Here is a 21,410-nt window from a genome sequence, read left to right on the forward strand (position 1 = left end):
CCTCTTCCTGCACCATTCCATAGTGAATCCTTCAACATTTCAAATCAAGGATTCACAATTTTTTTTCCAGTGCTTTCCACTTGAGAAATGCGGAGTATGCTCTTAATTCTTGGTTTTCAAACTCCAAGTCTTTGCACATTTAATTCACTATTATGCTTCACGTGTCTTCTCAAGCTAGGACATTTACCTCAAGCTGCCTTTTGAAATTTCCTGTTCAGCTCTCTTACTTCATTATTCTGCATCCAAGAAGAAGTTCACACTCTCATAGGGCTTCCGTTTTGGTATTTTCTTTCTTTACTATTTTTAGAAATGATTTTTTTCTTTTCTTCATGTTCTTGAAGTCATTCAACAATGTATCTGATCTTTGTCTATGTATCTCTATTGGAGATCCATGTGTATAGTTAGTATTAATGTTGAAAAAAAGATATTTGCAACAGAGAAGTCATTGGTCTTGCAAAATCTATCATGTGATCTCCAGTGTCATTTCTATCATATTTTCACACTGCCAATCCTTCTTTGTTTGCAACTTTCACATTCCAGTCACAGAAATGACTGATGTACATGGTTACATGTTAGATCAAGTTCAGACGACAGAGGTTGACAAAATAAAATCTTCAATTTCTTTACTTTGGGTACTTATGGGTACTTGTGGTGTATCTTTATTTGGGTACTTATGGGTACTTATGGTGTAGCTTGAATAACAGTCAGATTAACTGAATATTCTTGTAGGTGTATAAATATTACTCTCTCCCTGACAGATCAGTACTTCAGGACAGATCTTTAAATGTTCTTAACAATGCCTGCAATGCCATTCCCCTTCAGTTTGTCATTTCCAGCAAACAATGTTTCATTCTAAATGGCCAATGCCAGTGTTTTTCAGCATACAAATGCCAAAAATGTCTATTGTGTTCCATTATTTTTGATGGTTTCCAATTTCTATAGCACATACTTCATCTAGTGCACTTTCTTATTATTAATGAATGTTAGCAGCTGTTTCTTCTCATTTTGAGTCATCCTCTACACCAGCAGTTCTCAATCTGTGGGACGCGACTCCTTTTGGGGTCAAATGGCCCTTTCACAGGGGTTGCCAATTCATAACAGTAGCAAAACAAAAGTTAAAAAGGAGCAACAACAATAATTTCATGTTTGGGGGGGATCACCACAACATGAGGAACTACATATTAAAGAGTCAGTACATTAGGAAGGTTGAGAACCACTGTTCTACATGCAAATGAAGGTGCTATCAATTTTGTTCCATTCACATCATTAATGTTGGCTTTGAGGAGGCAGCTCTTCCCGATAGTGATTGCCTTATAACCTAAGAGGCTCATATTCTAGCACTGTATCAGACAATGTCCTGCTGCTATTCTTAAGGTTTACAGTGGCTAATTTTTCAGAAGTGGTTGGTCTATTCCTTTTTGCTAGTCTGTCTGAATCTGGAAGTTCTGTTGACACCTGTCCACCATGGGTAACTCTGCTGGTATTTGAAATACCAGTGGCATTGTTTGCAGAAGCACAGCAACACAGGCACCACAGCACAACAAACTGATGGACCTGCAGTGGAAATCTGAGTAAGACAGGTAAATTGTATCAATACGAGTTTCCTGGTTATGATACTGTACTCAGTTATGCCAGATGTTACCACTGGGAGCAACTAGTGAAGAGTGAAAGAGCTCTATTGTTTCTCATAACTGTGAACCTATTATCTCAAAATATACAAAAGGAAAGCAGAACAAAAGAAATAAAACCACAGATTTCATTAGACCTAAAAATTATAGCATCCTAGCATCACAACTTATCAAGAAGACTAGAAAATGTGTTAGAGTCATACTCTAAGATTAATTTAAGGAAATAGTTAAGGTGTTTTAGCAAATCAACACTCATTTATAGTTGTGATTGTTAACTGAGAGACTGTCATAAGCCTAGTTAAGAGAAGTAAAGGGGGTAAGGAAAAATGATTCCAGTATAGATTAAGTGTCACAAGAAGGGCAATAGAACTAAAGAGGTGTATGAGCCCCTAATAAAATGTTAAAAAAGAACTAAAGATGAAAGATGGAGAAATGGCTAGAGATGTGGACAGAAAGGTATTCTGTACCAACTTTTTTTCATGGTTTTGAGTATCATATGAATTTATTTTTTAATTAAAAAAATCATTTTATTGGGGGCTCGTACAACTCTTATCGCAATCCATCCATCCATTCATTGTGTCAAACACATTTGTACACTTGCTGCCATAATTCTCAAAACATTTCCTTTCTACTTGAGCCCTTGGTATCAGCTCTTCATTTTTCCCTCCCTCCCCACTCCCTCATGAACCCTTGATAACTTATAAATTATTATTTTGTCATGTCTCACACTGTCCGACGTCTCCCTTCACCCACTTTTCTGTTGTCCATCCCCCATGGAGAAGGTATTATGTAGATCCTTGTAATCAGTTCCCTCATGAAGGAATTTAAATGTTATTCCATTGGCAAAGAGAAATGAAAAGATTTTCAAGCAGGAGGACAGCACATCTATTTTACAAAGATAACAACGTAGCTACAACATCATAAGCTATTTGGTCCACTTAGGCATGCAAAACTTTTAGACTTAAGTTGATCCTTGAGCAAAACAGTTTTGACCTGCACAGATATAGCATGAGGGTTTTTAAAAATGGTTGGTTTTAATGCCAGGTTAAACTAATCAACTCCTTGCAAAGAGCTCACATCCTAAGTGTTAGCACCCACTTTTCATAGGCGCTTCATGATTTTTTAGTGCAACTCTGAATAACACCACTGGATTAATATAAAGTGCCACCGGTGAAGCTGGAAATGCTCCCGAGAAGCAGAGAAAAATCGTGACATTAGAAGAAAACGTTGATTTGTCTGATATGCACTTCAACAGTGCTTGAAGTTGCTGCTGAGGCTGCCCATCATTTCAAGATAAACGACTGTTGTGAAAAACAAAAAGGATAATACATCTGTTGCACCAGCAGGTGCAAAAACCTTGCACTTTTTGTATTTCTTTTTGTTATTATTAATCAATTTATTGGGGGCTCTTAAAGATCTTTTAACTATCCATAAATAAATTATATCAAGCACACTCATACATATGTTGCCATTATCATTTACAAAACACTTTCTTTCTAATTGAGTCCTTAGTATCATCCCCCCCACACACACTTGACACAGGTTACATGAATGAGAATTTGTAAAGCACCAATACAAATGTAATTTAAAACAAAAAATCTAGAAATAAATAAACAGAGAAAAATGGCAATCATCATTCCCATCTTTAATCGGGCTCTTTCTATTATCTTTTATCACAATGGCACAGCCTTCCTATCAGTCTCCAAAGGAAAAAGCCTGGGAATTACTCTATAACCCTTCTCATCATCTGCCTACTTTATTTAGTCAGCCAGTAAATATTTTAGAGTGTTTTTTTGTGCCAAGAGCTATTTTAGATACCTAGGCACCTAGCGTTCATAGTCTGTCTCCAAGTAAATTTGACAAAAACTAGCCTCTACCAATTAGACGTCCTCTCGCTCCAGTTTCCTCCATGTCTCCCACAACCGAATTTCTACTCTAATTTCTTGGTTCAACCAGCGATAGATGAGGAATTACATCCCTACAATGCTATTCCTTCCAAATTAGTCCCCATGCCCTGCTATTTAATGTTATAATGTTACGAAAATGACATTAATGTCAACTTCTCTTATGGGAGTTCAGTGTGCCCATTATCTTCAGAATAAAAAGAGAAATCATGATGCAGTCAGTCCTTCATGATGTCTACCTCATTCATCCTTAGTACCCACGACTCCCCTTCACACTGCAACCCATACACTTCACACTAACCAATCATTATTACCTAACATTAATGTTTTCGCATCACTGCATACCTTTGTTATTTCTGTTTAGAATCCTTTTGTCCAACTATCTGCTCATCCTTCAAGACACAATTCTAGAAGTTTTAGGTGTCCTCCATTCTCCCATTGTACTTTTACTATTACCCAATACTGCAACTATCAACAATGTATATTTTTTGTTTTTTTTTTAATATTAAAATATCAGTTTATTGGAGGCTATAACAATCCATACTTCAACTGTATCAAGAATATTTGCGTGTTTCGCCATCATTATTTTCTAAACATTTAATTTCTATTGAGCCCTTAGTATCAGCTCCTTTTTTCCCTCCCCACCCTAACTCCTTGATAAATTATAAATCATTATTATTTTCATATCTTACACCGACTGCTGGCTCCCTTCCCCCATGGTTTCCAGACTGTAATTTTTTATTATTATTAAATACTTTAATTGGGGGGCTCTTAAAATCTCTTATCGCAATCCATACATTCATCCATTATGTCAAGCACATTTGTACATATGTTGCCATCATCATTTTCAAAGCATTTTCTTTCTACTGGAGCTCTTGATATCAGCTCATTTTTCCCCTTCTCTCCCCCAACCTCCCTCCCTCATGAACACTCAATAAGTTATAGATTGTTATGTTCATATCTTACATTGTCCTCTGTCACCCTTCACCCACTTTTCTATTATTGTTCATTCCCCTGAAAGGGAGTTATGTGTTGATCCTTGTGATTGATTCCCCTTGCTCCCCCCACATTCCCCTTATCCTCCTGATAGCTCTATTCTCATTGTTGGTCCTAAATGGTTTATCTATCCTCAGTTCCCTGTGTCGTGGGCTCTTACCTGTAGCAGTGTACATGTTCTGGTCTAATCTGATTTGAAAGGTAGAACTGAGGTCATGATAGTGTGGGGAGGAAGCATTAAAGAACTGGAGGAAAGTGTATGTTTCATTGGTGCTATACTGCACCCTGACTGGCTCATCTCTTTCTTTTGACCCTTCTGTAAGAGGATGCCCAACTGTCTACAGATAGGCTTGGGTTCTCTAATCTGCACTGCCCCTCATTCACTTATATGATATTTTTGTTCTGGGTCTTTGATGCCTGATGCCTGATACATGATCCAATCAACACCTCATGATCACACAGGCTGATGTGCTTTTTCCATGTGGGCTTTGTTGCTTCTCAGCTTGATGGCTGCTTATGTATCTTCAAGCTTTAAGAACCCAGATGCTATATCTTTCGCTAGCCAGGTGCCACCAGCTTTCTTCACCACATATGCTTATGCATCCATTTTGTCTTCAGCGATTGTGTCGGGAAGGTGAGAATCTGAGAGTGCCAAATTATTAGAACAAAGTGTTCTTGCATTGAGGGAATATTTCAGTAGAGGCCCAATGTCCATCTGCTACCTTAATACTTAACATAAATATATGTACATAAATCTATTTCCCTATCGTTATATGTAAATATATTTACATTATGTACATGGCTGTACTTAGACCTCTATAAATACCCTTTACCTCCTAGTTCTTTTATTTCCTTTTACTTTCCTCTTGTCCCACTATCATGTTTGGCCTTCATTGGGTTTCAGTAATTCCTCACTGTTACACTGCCCTTGATTACGCCCCAGTAGGCATCCTACGCCCTTCTCTCCATCGATTTTAGTTCACTTGTTGTTCCCTTGTCCCTGGGTTGGTTGACACCGCTCCCCCTTCCTTTCTCCCACCTCCCCTTCTCCTCTGTCCCCGAGAACCAACGGTCCTGTTGTTTTCGTATTGTTTATCCCACCGATCTTATCTAGACATGCAGAGACTTACTAACTGCAAAAAACAGACAAAGCAAACAAAAAAACAAAGGAAGATAAAACCAACAAAACAAAAACAAAGCCAATGACAAAAAAAGAAAAGCCTGTAAATAGCTGGAGGTCTGTTTTTTGACCTTTAGGAGTGTTTTCCAGTCAAGTCTGATGGGATGCCACACTCTGTCCCCAAAGTCTATTTTTGGTATTCCCGAGGAATTTCATTGCTTTGCTCCCCTTGCTGCTTTCACTTAACGTTTCGCCCTAGTGTGACTGGGTCTGATTGGACACAATTCCCGCACTGTGTCTCCAGTGTTGTCCCCTGTAGCGCTATGGGTCAGTGAGGGTCGCCGTGTCTCATGACGGGGCTGGTCTTATGGCCCTCTCTGTGCATTGTCTGCTCTTAGCAGGAATATCGTCCTTGGGGCTCATAATGTATATCTTTTAAGCTGCTTAGAGAGAGAAAGGAGCTTCAAGTATATGTAGTCTCTCTAATATTAAAGTCTAGTATAATATGGCATGTTTCATATCTATGTCATAAGTAAAAAATGAATATATGAATAAAGATGCATTTAAATAGCTATGTCACCTCAAGTAAGGCACATAATCTAAGACTTACATCTAGCTCATGAAGTTGTCTTGATAACCAAAAGAGATCATTTAAATTTCCTACCACAGTGTCTGATATAACTCAATAAGTAGGGACTTCAAACATACTCTTTGACTCTGGAACAAGCACCCAGAATTTCATCTTTAATCCTCAATAAGCAGTGTCTTCTTTGTACAGATGGATTTCTTCATACTTGCAATATCAAGCTTTTCATGTTCACTTTAAAGATTTTGCTCTGTTTGTATCTTTTGTCTAGAAGTTCAGCTTCTATTTCCCCTTAGCTGAAGTCCACCACCCAACTTCCTCAGTAAAAACCAAAATCCTCTCTATTTTTATTTTTGTTTTAATAGTCTACATAGCAATACCATTGCTCTATTATTTATAGTGTGGGAGGGGCTTGGAGTGCTGTAGGCATAGCATTAGCCTGCTGACCACAGGTTGGTAATTCAAACCAGCTAGCCAGTCTGTGAGAGGCAGAGGAGGCTCTCTGCCCCCATGAAGATTGACAGCTTCTGGAACCCTCTACAGGGTCACTGGATAGCAGTAGGTTTGTTATTATTTATGGCAAGGAGTCCCAGTGATGTAGTGGGTAAGCACTTGGCTGCTACCTGCAAGACTGATGGTTCAAATCCACTAGTCGCTCTGAGGGAGAAAGCTGCGACAGTAAGCTTCCAGAACAAGTACAGCCTTGGAAACCCTACGCGCATTTACTCTGTCCTACAGAGCTGACATCAGCCAGAAGTGATTCAACAGCAAGGGGTTTGAGGTTTGATTATTTATAGTTATCATACCAGTTTGCCAGGTTATCCATCAATTCTGCAACTATGAGGAACCATAAGAGTTTTTGGTATATCCTTAAAGTTTTCTAGCCCCTTTGCCACCTTAAGAAATTCTGACAGTTCAGCAACTTGATTTCATAATCAGACTCCAAATCATAACTTCAATACTGAATTCTTTTTTTAAAAGAATGATTTTATTGAGGGGCTCTTACAGCTTTTATCACAATCCATACATCCAGCGTGTCCAGCACATTTGTACATAAGTTGCCATGATCATTTTCAAAACATTTTCTTTCTACTTGAGCCCTTGGTATCAATTCATTTTCCCACCTCCCCCACCTTCCCCGCCCTAAACCCTTGATAATTTATAAATTACTACTTTTTAAATTTCTTCCTTCACCCACTTTTCAGTTGGTTCCCCCTGGGAGGAGGTTATATGTCGATCATTGTGATTGGTCCCTGGGATTTAGTCTTAATCTCAACTAGAGTGACAACTCTGAGATCATGCCCTTAACTTTTGGGTTCCCCAACATGAAGCACAAAAAAAGCAATAAGCACTTGAGCACAAAATCCAATAAAAATATCTCCAAATTAGCCTAAAACATAACATCAAATTTTAAATAATTATATTTTTATAATATTCACAGATAACTAAGGAAGCCGTCCACTGTCATGTACTACCTTTAAAACTCATATATGGGATACTGACTAGCCAACTTTTAGATACACTGTTTAAATATATAGCTACAAATATATGGACATGTATGTATACATGCACACGTACATATAGTACATATGTATATATAATTATGACAAATCTATGTATTTCTAAATGAAGTACTATAATTTAAAGAAAGTTTTTTTCTTCTAAATACATTAATTAGAAATTATTCTGTAAAAAACAAACTTCATCTCAATAATTTGGCTTTTTGCTAATGATGACACAAAGCAGAGGCCCTCGTGTATTAATGGAAGCTGTGTAAATCAATACAACTTTTTTGGAAGGCAATTGCTAATATGTATTAAGAGTCATAATGTTACTCATTACATATACTCTGAGTTTATCACTCAGTTTATTCTAAACTAAGAAGGAAAAATTTTTTACTGTATCTGTAAAATGACATTTATTATAAATTTATTGATAAGTAAAAATTTTAAACAGAAATATAATTGTATTCCAGCAACTCCCTGAATAAAGCATTATCTTGCCATTAAAATACTATTTTAAAAATACTTACTGAAAATTTTATTTAAAATATTTTCTTAAATGCAATGTTGTTTGGAAAAAGTAGGAAGTAAAATTATATATTTATTTTTGATGATACACTGGAAAATTCTCTACTTGATACATGTTTATGCAAGGATGCTATTATAAGGACATGTTTCCCTTCTTAATTTTCTAAAATTTTAACAGCAATGATTTATTGCATGATCATGGTAGAATTATGATCTCACTTCATTGCTAGCTCAAATAATGTTTCATTCATAGGTTACTGAAAAAACAATTTGTGTTCAATTTTCATCTACTTTTTTTGAATTTCTTATGTGGCTACTAATTAATGAAAATATAATCTTGGTTTAAGGCAGGTGAAAATTATATTTAAAAGATTATCTACATGTGCTGTAGAAAATTTTAAAAATTGAATTTTGGAATTATATCTAAAAACATAGCAGAGGGAAAAATCTTATATTGGAATCCATATTATCTATATGTAACATGGCTCTTTATGAAATTATTTTTAAAAGAAAATGGGCAAGGATTTCATCATTAAGTTACCTGTAATCATTCCGATCATCAACTTTTATTCCAGGCCAATCTCTCTTTAAGTATTGACTAGTCAACTTCTGGATACCCTGTTAAAAAAAATTAATAGTAATGATATATATGTATATATACACACAAATTCTAAAAAAAGTATTTTGATATAATATTCTTTTCCTTAAAATACATAACTTAGAAATTCTATCTTTCCAAATTTATAATTTGGTTCAGAAGAATCAATCTTAGGACTATACAACCTTGTTTCATTATTGTCATAGACCCTTCTTATCTCCTTTTTACGGAAGGATGATTTGAAGAGTAAGAAAATTGAAGCAATTAATTTGCTTCTCACTTTACCAAATTATTTGACCAGCATAGAAAACAACATGTTTCTGGTGTGTCACAGTGAATACAGCTGATATCCACCTCCACAGTGCTCTGATCACATAGCTTGACATGTTACTTTCCCATCATCCTTTGATTTGTATTGTTTTATATTTCTAAATCCTAGTAGCCTCTCATACACAAGAAAGGCAAAAATACACATTCAACTTGCAGTAAGGCAGATATTCACTGCTTATAAAATTAATGAACAAACCTCAATGCTGTCCATGCTAGTAAATCTCAGGAAAGATGTTATTACCACACAACCCTCTCCCACTCAGGGGAACAAACAACAGAAATATGGGTGAAAGAAAACAGTGGATGATGTAAGATCTGAAAACAATAAATATTTTATAATTTAGAGTTCACAAGAGTGGAAGGGAAGTAGGAAGAGGGAAAAAAGAAGAACTGATACCAAGGCTCAAGTAGGAAGAAAATGTTTTGAAAATGATGATGGCAACTTATGTACACAAGTGCTTGATACAATTGATATATGGATTTTTATAAGAGCTGTAAGAGCCCCTAATAAAACTATTTATAAAAAAGAAATAATATTACAGCACAAATAACTCCAAATGTTAAAATCAGTTTGTTTGTTTTTTAACAATTTATTGGGGCTCATACAATTCTTTTCACAGTTCATACATATACATACATCAATTGTATAAAGCACATCTGTACAGTCTTTGCCCTAATTATTTTTTTCTCTTTTCTTCTTTTACATTTTATTAGGGACTCATACAACTCTTACCACAATCCATACATATACATACATCAATTGTATAAAGCACATCCATACATTCCCTGCCCCAATCATTCTCAAGGCATTTGCTCTCCACTTAAGCCCCTTGCATCAGGTCCTCTTTTTTTTTTTAAATCAGTTTTACAAAGAAATATACCCACCAACTATTAATATAACATGAATTTGAACAAAACATTTTATTTATAATATACGTAGTTTTTGAGGAAAGAAGACCATTTTGTTGGGATGCGAGATTAAACTACTCATTCTGAATATAGACATACTATTTTTCAATGAGACCATACCATACTAACTGGGCCTAGTATAATGCGTACAGATGTCATTAACTTTAGAATACGACTCCAAATGTACCTCTAAAAATAATTAAATAAAATGTTGAGGTAAGCAACAATCCTAAAAATTTTTTCTGTTCAAGTAAAATCAGTGTGTCAGGCTACACATTGCATAGTACCTATCTGCTAAGGTCTTGGTCCAAATTAATTAGGTTATGAAATCTATTGTTGAATGTCTCTGTTTCCCATGATTTCAACAAGTCCAAAGGGGAGCAGAAACTGTATGGAAGCTTATTTCAAGGTTCCCCACAAGACTAGCTGAAGTATGGCTTTACCACGTTTAGATACAGTGTATTTTGAGAACTTGCAGAGAACTATAACATATACAAAATACTTCAATTTACATACTCCATAGTTTGTGGAACCAAACTACTAAATTTTAAAAACTTACTGTCCATCAAGTTGATTCCAACTCATAGCAACTGTGAAGGAGAGGGTACAAGTAAATCTTTAGAGAGCAGGAAACCTCACCGCTTTCCATCAGCGGGGCTGGTGCTTCCATGGCTGACCTTGCAGCTGGAAGGCCAATGCGTAACCCACTATGTCGCCAGGGCTCTTTAAATAAATGTTCCCTCAAGTGGTCCACTGCTTTTTTCACATATGTATCTTATGCTTATTATTTCCATTGCATGAAGTGTCTTCCCACCAAACCCATTTTTACCTACTGAATCCCCATCCTCCCCATTCAAAAATGGATTTTTAAATATTCAGAATCATATACAAGAAAACACGAGTGTCATTGCCTACAAGATACAGTTCACTAAGGGTTGAAGCATTACACAACACCTGTTCTCATTCCTTCTCCATTTATTAATTGGAATTATTCTATTTTTAAAAATCATCACCGAACTGAGATCCAGTTCTTTAAGGCAAATCAGGATAAATACTTCACTTTCCTGTATTGTCCAGTTTCCTGAATTGAGCCAAAGAGGAACACTGATAAATTTTAAAATTCATATTATAAATTCATAGTTTAAAAATTATTTATTTCAAATAATTGCATTCTTGAGAGATCCTTCAAATTGGCTACTGTACACTTTTGTTAGTTTTCTTTTACAGTTATCGTCTCAGACCTACAGTAAGCCATTTCTCCAAGGGATCCTGATTCTTTATAGAAAAGAAACCACATTTGAAGACCATAAGGCAATTCCTCATCTTTAAAGTCTTAGTGTATATCATTCGCAGAGAGGCCTTCTCTAATCACTATATACAAAGTAGTTCCCCGTCTCCCCCTCACTACCGTATTTATTTATAATCCTTAGCATAGGATTATAAAAGTGACTTTTCTGATTTAAACTGCTTTGTCTGTTTGCTGCCCATAAACTCTATCACAAAGGGACCTCACTATTTATTTTTTTTAAGTCACCATATCCCCAGGTTATAACAGAGAGTCTAGAATTTAGCTGATGCCAATAATACCCATTGCATCAGCTGAGTTACACCTGCATTATTTTGCTTCTAATTTAGATAACTCAAAATCATTTGGTTATTCTAAGTAAAAAAAATCTTTTAATTATAATTACTCTGGTTCCTAATTTTCATGTCCTCAAAGAAGAGACTGCACCAGACTTCTAAGAGTATGACCACCATGACCAAAACATTCTATGAGTTTAACATAATACTAAACTCCCTAGTAAAATTAGTCAAATCTGACCATTCACTCGATTGGAAGAAACCCTATTGCAAACCAACAAAAACCAAAAATTTAATAGAAGCGTACATATAAGGCACTACAAATTAAGTTTTGTAAAGGTGCAAATAAATCAAGATCTCTAATTTAAATGACCTCACAATCTTTAGAGAAGATTACATGTGGGCATACAAAGTAGGAGACACCACCTGAGTAACTGCCAAATAGTGGCAAAATGTAACAAAAATATTCAAATGAGGATAGAATAATCAAATATTTTCTTAATAAGTCACAATTGAATGATAGGATAGTAACCGTTTTTTCGGCTTGATCAATGGAGAATGCTTTACGCAAAACACAGCACATGACAGGAGCCCTGAAAGAAGATAAGGACAGCACTCTAACTTCACATGAAACCAGTAACAAGCATATCCGCACACTGATTTCTCTCAGCTCTGTGCAGTGTTGTTACAGCCACAAAGAAACTAGACCGCAAAGAGATATATAAGTAACTTAAGATCACATAGTTTATAGCTGGTTAAGTTTGAACTGGAAGCCAAGATATCATCTAAGTTTTTTCAAATCACATCACTTTTAAGTAGGTTTTATGTGATTCTTTTTAAAAATCTGAAATGATTTTAACTTACCTTTTTGTGTATTATAAGTTACAAAAGCCATTTTAAGAGCACTAAACCACAAAGTAGAACTGTATTAAACTGAATGAACCCCTTAGAGAGGAGCTGGGGGATTCATGAATTAGAAAAACACAAGATCTCTAGATGAAAGACTTTATTCAAGTTAGTTCACAGAGGCAGGAATCATGACTTCCATGTGCTCTATGCAGCTGTTCAAGATCTAATGTGCATGGATGCTAAAAGGCTACATGGCCACTATAGAAAAGGTCCTAAATAACATTTCATGCCTCTGAAAGCATTTATACTTAAATTAACTAGCTTCTCTTTATTTTTATGCTTTTAGCTATGTCTGACAACATAAATAAAATTTATATAGAAAACAAAATCTCCACAATACACTTTCCAAAAAGAATAAAATGAGTTGGCCATTTTCAGAAGTGTTACTTTTAAAAATCCCTCCAGCATGACTCTTAATACCCACTCACTAGATGTATAATATATATTTATATTTGCTTGAGCATCACTAATACATAATGTTGATTTGATTTCCAAGGCACTTCGCTCTGGAATAGTGACTTCCAGATGTACTATAAATACACTCTTGGAACATCCAATAACATCCTATTCAACTTTATTAAAAGCCAGCGTCTGATGTAAGGCTTTCTTTGTTTTACTTCTCAATAACACTCGCTGTATCGCTCTGACAAGTGAAACAACACAAAGAAAGGCTCTATTGAGTGGACACTGGGAAATGGACTGATGGCCTAACCTTTGGCCCTTTTACCACAGCAAGCTGAGCAGAAGTGTGCTTCAGGTCTCACACACAGGTTATTCTGTATTCACTTCTGGTCCCCAGCACACAGAGAAACAAATACTCGTTTTATGTGGCACACAATTATATTTAAGATGAGAAAAGAAGTCAACCAGTATCTGGCTTTAAACTGTAAGAATTCCTTTCACTTACTTTTCTCTTCATTTCAGTATTAAACTCAAACGATGCATTCCTATCAAGTTGACTCAGCTCATAGTGACCCTATAGGACGGACTAGAGGGCCCTATCGGGTTTCAAGGTTGTAATCTTTATGGAAGCAGATTGCCACATCTTTCTCCTATAGACAGGCTGGTGGTTCTAATCACCAACCTCCTGCCTAGCAGCCAAGCACTCAACCCCTGTGACACCAAGTCTCATTCATGTTGCATATAAGCTATATGCATTAAACATTAAAATTATATTTTGGCTTTTTCACATATATAAAAAATAAAGACTAATTTACTTAAACGTATTAGGTGAGACAAAGTTGATATTTAAAATGATTACTGATTTGAGCACAAATGACAAAAGAAACAACAATTATTCATAATAAAAACTATTAAAAACAGATTGAAGGAAACATCCTTTATCAAGTAACAATTAAAAAACCCTTAAATTTATGTAGAAATGCAAAGGTACTAGAATAGCTCAAATAATTTTAAGAACTAGGAACCAAGTTTTAGGGCGCACATAACCCAATGTGAAAGCAAACTAAAAAGCTACAGTAATTACGACAGTGCGGTGTTCAAAGGAGAGCCACATTTATCAATGGGGCAGAGCCAGAAGCCCAGAAACAGACTCACAGAAGTGCAGTCAACTCCTTTTGACAAAAAGATAGTCTTTACAACGTATGTAACTATGCATGGGGTGGGCTGGGGGAGGGAGACATGAATCTTGATACAGACATCACAACTTACTAACTCACAATGGCCTATAGATTTAACTATAAAATACAAAACTATAAAACTTCTAGAAGAACACATGACTCCACCATCACAATCACTATCAAGTTTAAGTATCACTGTAAATATCTTTGCTATCTCTACTTCCAATGTCTCCACCACAGATTTCATCATCTCTCCCAGGAGACTGCAGATGTTTTCTAAGTGGCTTCCATGTCTGTTTCCCTATCTTTTCTTTCTTAAAAAAGCTGTTTTCCACCAAACTAAAAATGATCTTTGGAAAGTGGACCAATCGCTTCATTTAAAATCTTTCAATGAGGTTCTGTTGGTTTGAGTAGACAAGTAAATTATACTCTGGCCCTTACCGGTCTTCTGTGGTTTGGCACATCTCGACCTCTCCACCTTTATCACAGCATTTGTTCTTCGGATATTTATTCACAGACTCTTCGATTATCTGGGCACCTCACCCCCCAGTCCCTGTAGTCACCAGAGGACTTTCTTCTCTCAGTTGGGCTGTTAGCCTGAATGACAGCATGCCCCTGATCAGGAGCAGCATCAGCAACAAAGATCAAGGCTAATGCTCCTGAATTCTGTTGATTCTCATGAAGTGGAAAACTCTGTATTTTTCTATAAACTATCCCAAGAGGTAAGATGAACCTCCTGTCTCCATCTAATTCATTTTATTTAATCTTTTAAATGTTATAGACAATAAATCACCATGGAGAACAGATTAGAAAAGCACAGACAGAAGCAAAATCAGAATTACTGTTAAGTTCTTACAGATGAAGTTTCTAACACGCTACAGGGTAACGATACTGTCATGCTCCATCTTGATATTTCTTTGAAATAAGAGCTAGTATCTTCTTAGGCACCTTAGACATTCCTTTTATTACAGGTTATCTCAGATATCCTAACAACAATCATTTGAGGTAGATAATCGTTATTTTCTTTTACTATACAGATGGGAGCTTAGAAAGAAGTAGCTTGCCAAAGGTCATGCAGTAAGACCAATTACAGAACTGGCTTTGAACTCCCACTTTCTGACTCCCAGGACCAAACTGATCTACTACTCTGCTATAAAACTCAAAAACAACCTCACTGTCATTGAGTTGATTCCAACTCATAGCAACCTGGCAAGCCAGAACAAAATTTCTCATTTCCAAAATTTTAAATCTTTACAAAGCAGAGTGCCATATCTTTCTTTCTTTTTAATTAATAAATCTTTTTATTGGGGCTCATACAACTCTTATCACAATCCATACACACATCAATTGAGCAAAGCTCCCTTATACATTCGTTGCCCTCGTCATTCTCAGAAGCCCTATCTTTCTATTGTGGAATGGCTAGTGGGATCGAACCACTGACTTTTTGGTTAGCAGTTGAGCACTTAACCACTGAACCACCAGGACTCTACCATCTTCGCCGGTACCCAGGTACCCTTTTGATGTTCTTTTTAAATGATCTTTCAACTATTAACAAAATGAGGATATGTGGTACTTTTAAAATTATACTTCATGCTTTCTTACAGTTTTTAGATACAATAGAAAAAGAGACTTGCAATCAAAATGGAACAAAATAGACTGCTTGGAGGTACATGGCTAAAAGATATTCCTAGGAAAGGTAAAATCTGAGAAGATGTCATGCATTTAAAATTTTAGCTAAACTTTTCATCTTGAGATAATTATAGATTCACATGCTGTTATAAGAAAAAATAAAAGACATCATGTGTACCTACTACTCAGTTTCTCTAACTGTTAAAAATTATAATAGGATAATATTGGAATGCCAATATTATGATACATTAAAATCCCCATAACTGTTTGTTATAATCTCAGAAACTCATAGGGAAAGATATATTCTGTCATATAGGTTACTATGAGTCAGCATTGACTCAATGGCAGTAAATTTATTACTTTTTTAATTAATTAAGAAATTAGTAATAAAGTTAAGTACCGCAAACATAGTTCAAGCAAAAGCCTGGGCGTGGCTATGGACTAGACCAACATTTGCACTCATATGCAAGTTTAGGTTGAAGCAGAAGAAAATTAAAACAAATCCACAAATGCCAACATATGATCTGGAATATATCCTACCTGAATTTAGAGGTCACTTCAAGAATATATTTGATGTACTGAATCCTAATGGCAGAAGACCTGACATGTTGTGAAATGACATCAAGGACCTCACATATGAGGAAAGCAAAAGGCGATTAAAGTGGATGTCAAAAGTTACTCTGAATTTATTCTTGCGCATAAGAGCAGCTAAAGCTCTCAGGAAAAAAACCATGAAGACTGAACAATAATGTTAAAAGGCAGCTTCGTAAAACATTACAATGTAAAAGACCTGGAGTTTGAAAACCAAGGAGAAGAACATGCCCAGCATATTTCAAGCTGAGAGAATTTAAGAAAAAAATGCAAGTTACAAACTTCAATTTTGAAGGATACCATGGGCAAAACATTGAATAATGCAAGAAGAATTAGAAAAAGGAAAGGTGAATGGAATACAGTCAACTGTACTAAAAAGAACTGGTTGATAGTCAACCACTTCAAGAGGTAAGCATATGATCAAGAACCAATGGTAATGAATTCTAACCGGCATTGAAGGCATCAGTAAAAAGCAAGGCTCCAGGAATAGATGGTGCAGTCCTACACCAAACGAAATGTTACAACAAACTGATGCAGTATTAGAAGCACTCACTAGTCTATGCCAAGACATTTGGAAGGGAACTACTAAGTCAACAGCACAGTAACAACAACAAAAAGGGGACCACTGAGTGTGATAAGGAGCCCTAGAGAACGATGAGGCTACGGGCTCCTGTAAAGCCATGCAGCCTCAGAAACCCTACAGCACAGTTCTACAAGAGGTCAACCCTAGAGCTTCTTATAGGGATAAGATGAGTTAGAATCAACTCAACGGTAATAGTGTGGTTTGGGGTTGTGTTTGATAGGTTTCAGGATGGCATCTTTAAATGGGACTTAGCCCAGAGGTTAAAGGGCTAATAGCTCAACTGCTACTTGAAAGATCAGAGGTTTGAATCTTCTCAGAGACACCACAAAACAAAAGTTGTTCCACTGCAAAAACATCAGTCAGTGAAAACAAAGCACACAATTCTACTCCTGACACATGAGTCAGAATCAATTTGATGGCAACTTGTAGTATCTTTTTTTTAATGAACTTACTAAATTTCAAAATATTGCATTTATATGTGTAGGCTTTTATATTAATCTTTGTAAATAGATACCCCCTACTTAGCCTATCTTGGAAAATGTATGGCTAACGTGCTCCTTAGAGGCAAGGATGAGACTCAGTCTCACATACTTTGGACATGTTGTCAGGAAACACTGGTTCATGGAGAAGGAACTCATGCTCGGTAAAGCAGAGGGGCAGAGAGAGGAAGAAGGCCCTAGAGATGGACTCACACCGTGGCTGCAACAACGGGCTTAAACACGGGAACAACTGAGAGAATGGGGAGGGGCCAGGCAGTGTTTCATTCTGTTATACCTACTGTCCCTAGGTCAGACCTGACTCGATGGTACGTAATAACAACAACATATAGACTGAGGTCTTTGAGCACAGATACGTAATCTGCATACCCTTAATTCCTCACATAGGGGAAGTGTCCAATAACCACTGCTGGATTGAATCAATAGTTGTTGGACTAGAATACATGCAATACTAGATGTAACAGGAATATAAAAACAAAGGAGGAGAAGATGCTCTCTTCAAAAGAGAGATGGCAGGCAACTCTATGTAGAATAAGGCACACTAGAACCGGATCTCAAAGGAAAGTAGGAATTTTACCAACGAGGGGGAAAAACAATCTGGAGTCAGGCGTAACTTGGGTGAAAGACGGGTGATGTTAAAAAAATAAAAGAGGAAGATGTGGAAGACGGGTTAAGAAGATTTTTCTTGTAATCAACTTGTTCTCTGAAGTATACCATTACAGAGTGACTTTTTCTTTGGCGCTCAGAGATCATTGCTTTCTAAAATAAGACCTTTTAATGGCTTTCTTTTACTGAATTCAAAGTAAAAATCATCCTTATATCACAGCATTTAAAACACAAAACAATAAAAAGGTGTTTCCTCTACCTTCCGGACACGATCGCTGAAGACAAACGCGTGCACAAGCAAATGTGGCGAAGAAAGAGGATGGTGCCCGGCTAACAAAAGATATAGTGTATGGGGTCTTAAAGCCTTGTAGTTAAACAAGCAGCCATCTAGCTCAGAAGCAACAAAGCCCACATGGAAGAAGCACATCAGCCTGTGTGACCACGAGGTGTCGATGGGATCTGGTATCAGGCATCAAAGAACAAAAAAATCATGTCACTGTGAATGAGGGGGAGTGCAGAATAGACACCCAAAGTCCATCTGTAGGTAACAGGACACAGCCTTACAGAAGGGTCACAGGCAGGAGAGGAGCCAGTCAGTGTGCAGTGTAGCAACAATGAAACATCCAACTTTCCTCTAATTCTTAAATGCTTCCTTCCCCCCACTATTATGATCCCAATTCTACCTTACAAATCCGGCTAGACCAGAGGTTGCACATCGGAACAGACAGGAATCAGAAACACAGGGAATCCAGGACAGATGATCCCTTCAGGACCAATGGTGAGAGTGATGATACCCTGAGGGTGGAGTAGAACAGGGGAACTGACTAGAGGGATCTGCATATAACCTCCTCCCTGGGGAACGGACAACAGAAAAGTGGGTGAAGGGAGACACTGGAGAGTGTAAAATATGACAAAATAATCGTTTATAAGTCATCAAGAGTTTGTGAGTGAGGGGGAAGGAGGGAGGGGGAAATGAGGAGAGCTGAGATCAAGGGCTTAAGTGGCAACGATTGTACAATGTGCTTGACACAATTGATGTATGTATGGATTGTGATGAGCTGTATGAGCCCCCAACAAATGATTTTTAAAGTATCCTAATGGTAATTAGGGTGATGTCATATTTAGCTTATTTACTCTGTTTATCCAAAACCAAAAACTTTGCCTTTAAGATAATGAAGCATATAACTTGTTCAGAATATTCTTAGCCCTCCTCTGAATGCTACTACTATTATGACCAGTTCATAAAAGAAAGTATGTACACACATTCTGTTGGGTATGTTGGATATCTACTTTTGGAGATTTGTTGTCTATATGGGTATATAACTTAAAATAATTTACTTAATAAAACAAAGTTTTTCATATAGGAGGCACAAAGCCAAATTTACCAAGTATTAATTATTAAATGCCATTAACCTATTTATAAGTTCACTTCAATCTACCTGCTGCCAGAAAAACTTTACCCCTGTAGAGCAGGGGTCCTCAAACTTTTTAAACAGGGGGCCAGTTCACTGTCCCTCAGACTCGATGGAGGGCCGGACTATAGTTTTTTTAAAAACTGAACAAATTCCTAGCACATTGCACATCTTATTTTGAAGTTAAAAAATGGGGCAAAAACACCTGGCGGGCTGGATAAATGTCCTTGGCGGGCTGCATGTGGCCCGCGGGCTGTAGTTTGAGGACCCCTGCTGTAGTCTCTTCACATATTCATAACAAAGTGCTTGTATGCAGACTATAATAAAGAGGGAAAACCCCACGATGAATGTAACCAATGCCACTGAAATGTGCATGCAAAAATTGATAGATTGGCTTTTTTGCATATATTTTGTTATATTTCCCCATAATAAAAAGGACTGACTAGCAACTACCAGTTTGTGTAGTGTCCATTCATGTAAGGAGTTATTCTGTACAAGTCAGTAATTCATGTCTTGTGATTTGTAGTTAGCCTACACTTGTTCAATCCACCTTTCTTGATAGTGTTTTAAAATTATTACTGTGGGCTAAATCAAATACACTAAAAACAGAAGGCCCTTATGCTCCAGGGAGATGATTGATAAAATTCTTTACCATAAAATAACAGACGTCTCTAGGGTGAACCAGAACACAGAAAATACAGATTTAGGAATAGATTTTGGGCTCACATTTAATCCTAGTTCTGATGAACAATTAGTTCTTATATCATGGCCCTACTCAATACTTGCCCTCATGAAGGAAACATGGAAGATATGGGAGCTATATCTAAGTGTGGTGAAGAAATGAGATGGTGCCTAGCTATCAGAAAGAACAGCATCTGGGGTCTTTAAGGCTTGTTTTCAAATAAGCAGCCAAATGAGGTGCCAACTAAGCCCACATGAAAGAAGCACACCAATATCCATCATCTAAGGATTGTAAATTATATAACACAAATTCAAAGGAGAGAATAATATCAGAATTTAAGTCATGAGATTCTGGTGAGCAGAAGGCTATAGATAACCAAAGCCCAAAATATATTTGCAGGATCTACACAGGGAATAAGCCTTCAGAAATTTCCCTCTAACCATAATTAAGGATGGGAATAACCTGGTGATCAGACAGAGTATTGTAGAGATGACTATTATAGATTAAAATGATAAATCTGACTTTGATGGTTAAAGCCTGGTCATCTGATCTCCCTTTTGATACACTGTGCTTGATCTGTTTTTTAATATTTGCTGTTTGAGGGTATATGTATATATGTATATATGAGGGTATAGATAGATATCTCCCTATATATATATGCATATATATGTGTGTGTATATATATAGAGAGATTTATCTGTTGTATTTTGTCATTGTTGGTACCTTTCTTGACTGTTATGTATTATTCTATGATTTTCAGTGGATGAAACCCATGATGAATGAATCTTCACCGACAATAACTAGAATAAGGGTTCCTGGGAAGTGTGGCAGGGGCAGGGGGAGGTAATGGGGAACTGATATCAAAGAGTACGAGGAGGAAGAAAATGTCTTGAAACTGATTGTGGTATTGCCTGTATAACACTGCTTGATATGACTGAACTATGGAATGGTATGACGTCTGCATTAGGTCCTAAAATAATGATCCAAAGGAGGAAAAAAAGGGAGGACCATACAGATTAAAGGTACAGCTAAATTAATCTAGCTCTATTTCAATACTTTAGAATTTATTTTCCATTTTCCAGATTGCTTAATCAAGAAATGATTGATGATTTTTTGAATGTTTCATTTCTTTGGAAATTTCTGGAAGTAACTGGTAAGAAAAGCAGTGGCTTCCCCTATCAGTTATAATCATCTTTGAATCTTAAAAAAAAGAAAATTCGCTATCATTGATCAGATTCC

The 21,410-nt window shown here is 36.5% G+C and overlaps 1 protein-coding gene across 1 annotated transcript in view; it reads right to left on the reverse strand.

The window, feature by feature from the left end:
* The window catches only part of FCHSD2 (FCH and double SH3 domains 2), a 234,645-nt gene that overhangs the window by 139,238 nt on the left and 73,997 nt on the right, over positions 1 to 21,410 (reverse strand). The window contains exon 4 of the mRNA XM_075546243.1: positions 8,806 to 8,882. Within this exon, the coding sequence (XP_075402358.1) occupies positions 8,806 to 8,882 (77 nt within the window). The remainder of the gene's footprint in view (positions 1 to 8,805; positions 8,883 to 21,410) is intronic.

Source organism: Tenrec ecaudatus, chromosome 4 (assembly GCF_050624435.1).
Source record: "Tenrec ecaudatus isolate mTenEca1 chromosome 4, mTenEca1.hap1, whole genome shotgun sequence".
Taxonomy (NCBI): domain Eukaryota; kingdom Metazoa; phylum Chordata; class Mammalia; order Afrosoricida; family Tenrecidae; genus Tenrec; species Tenrec ecaudatus.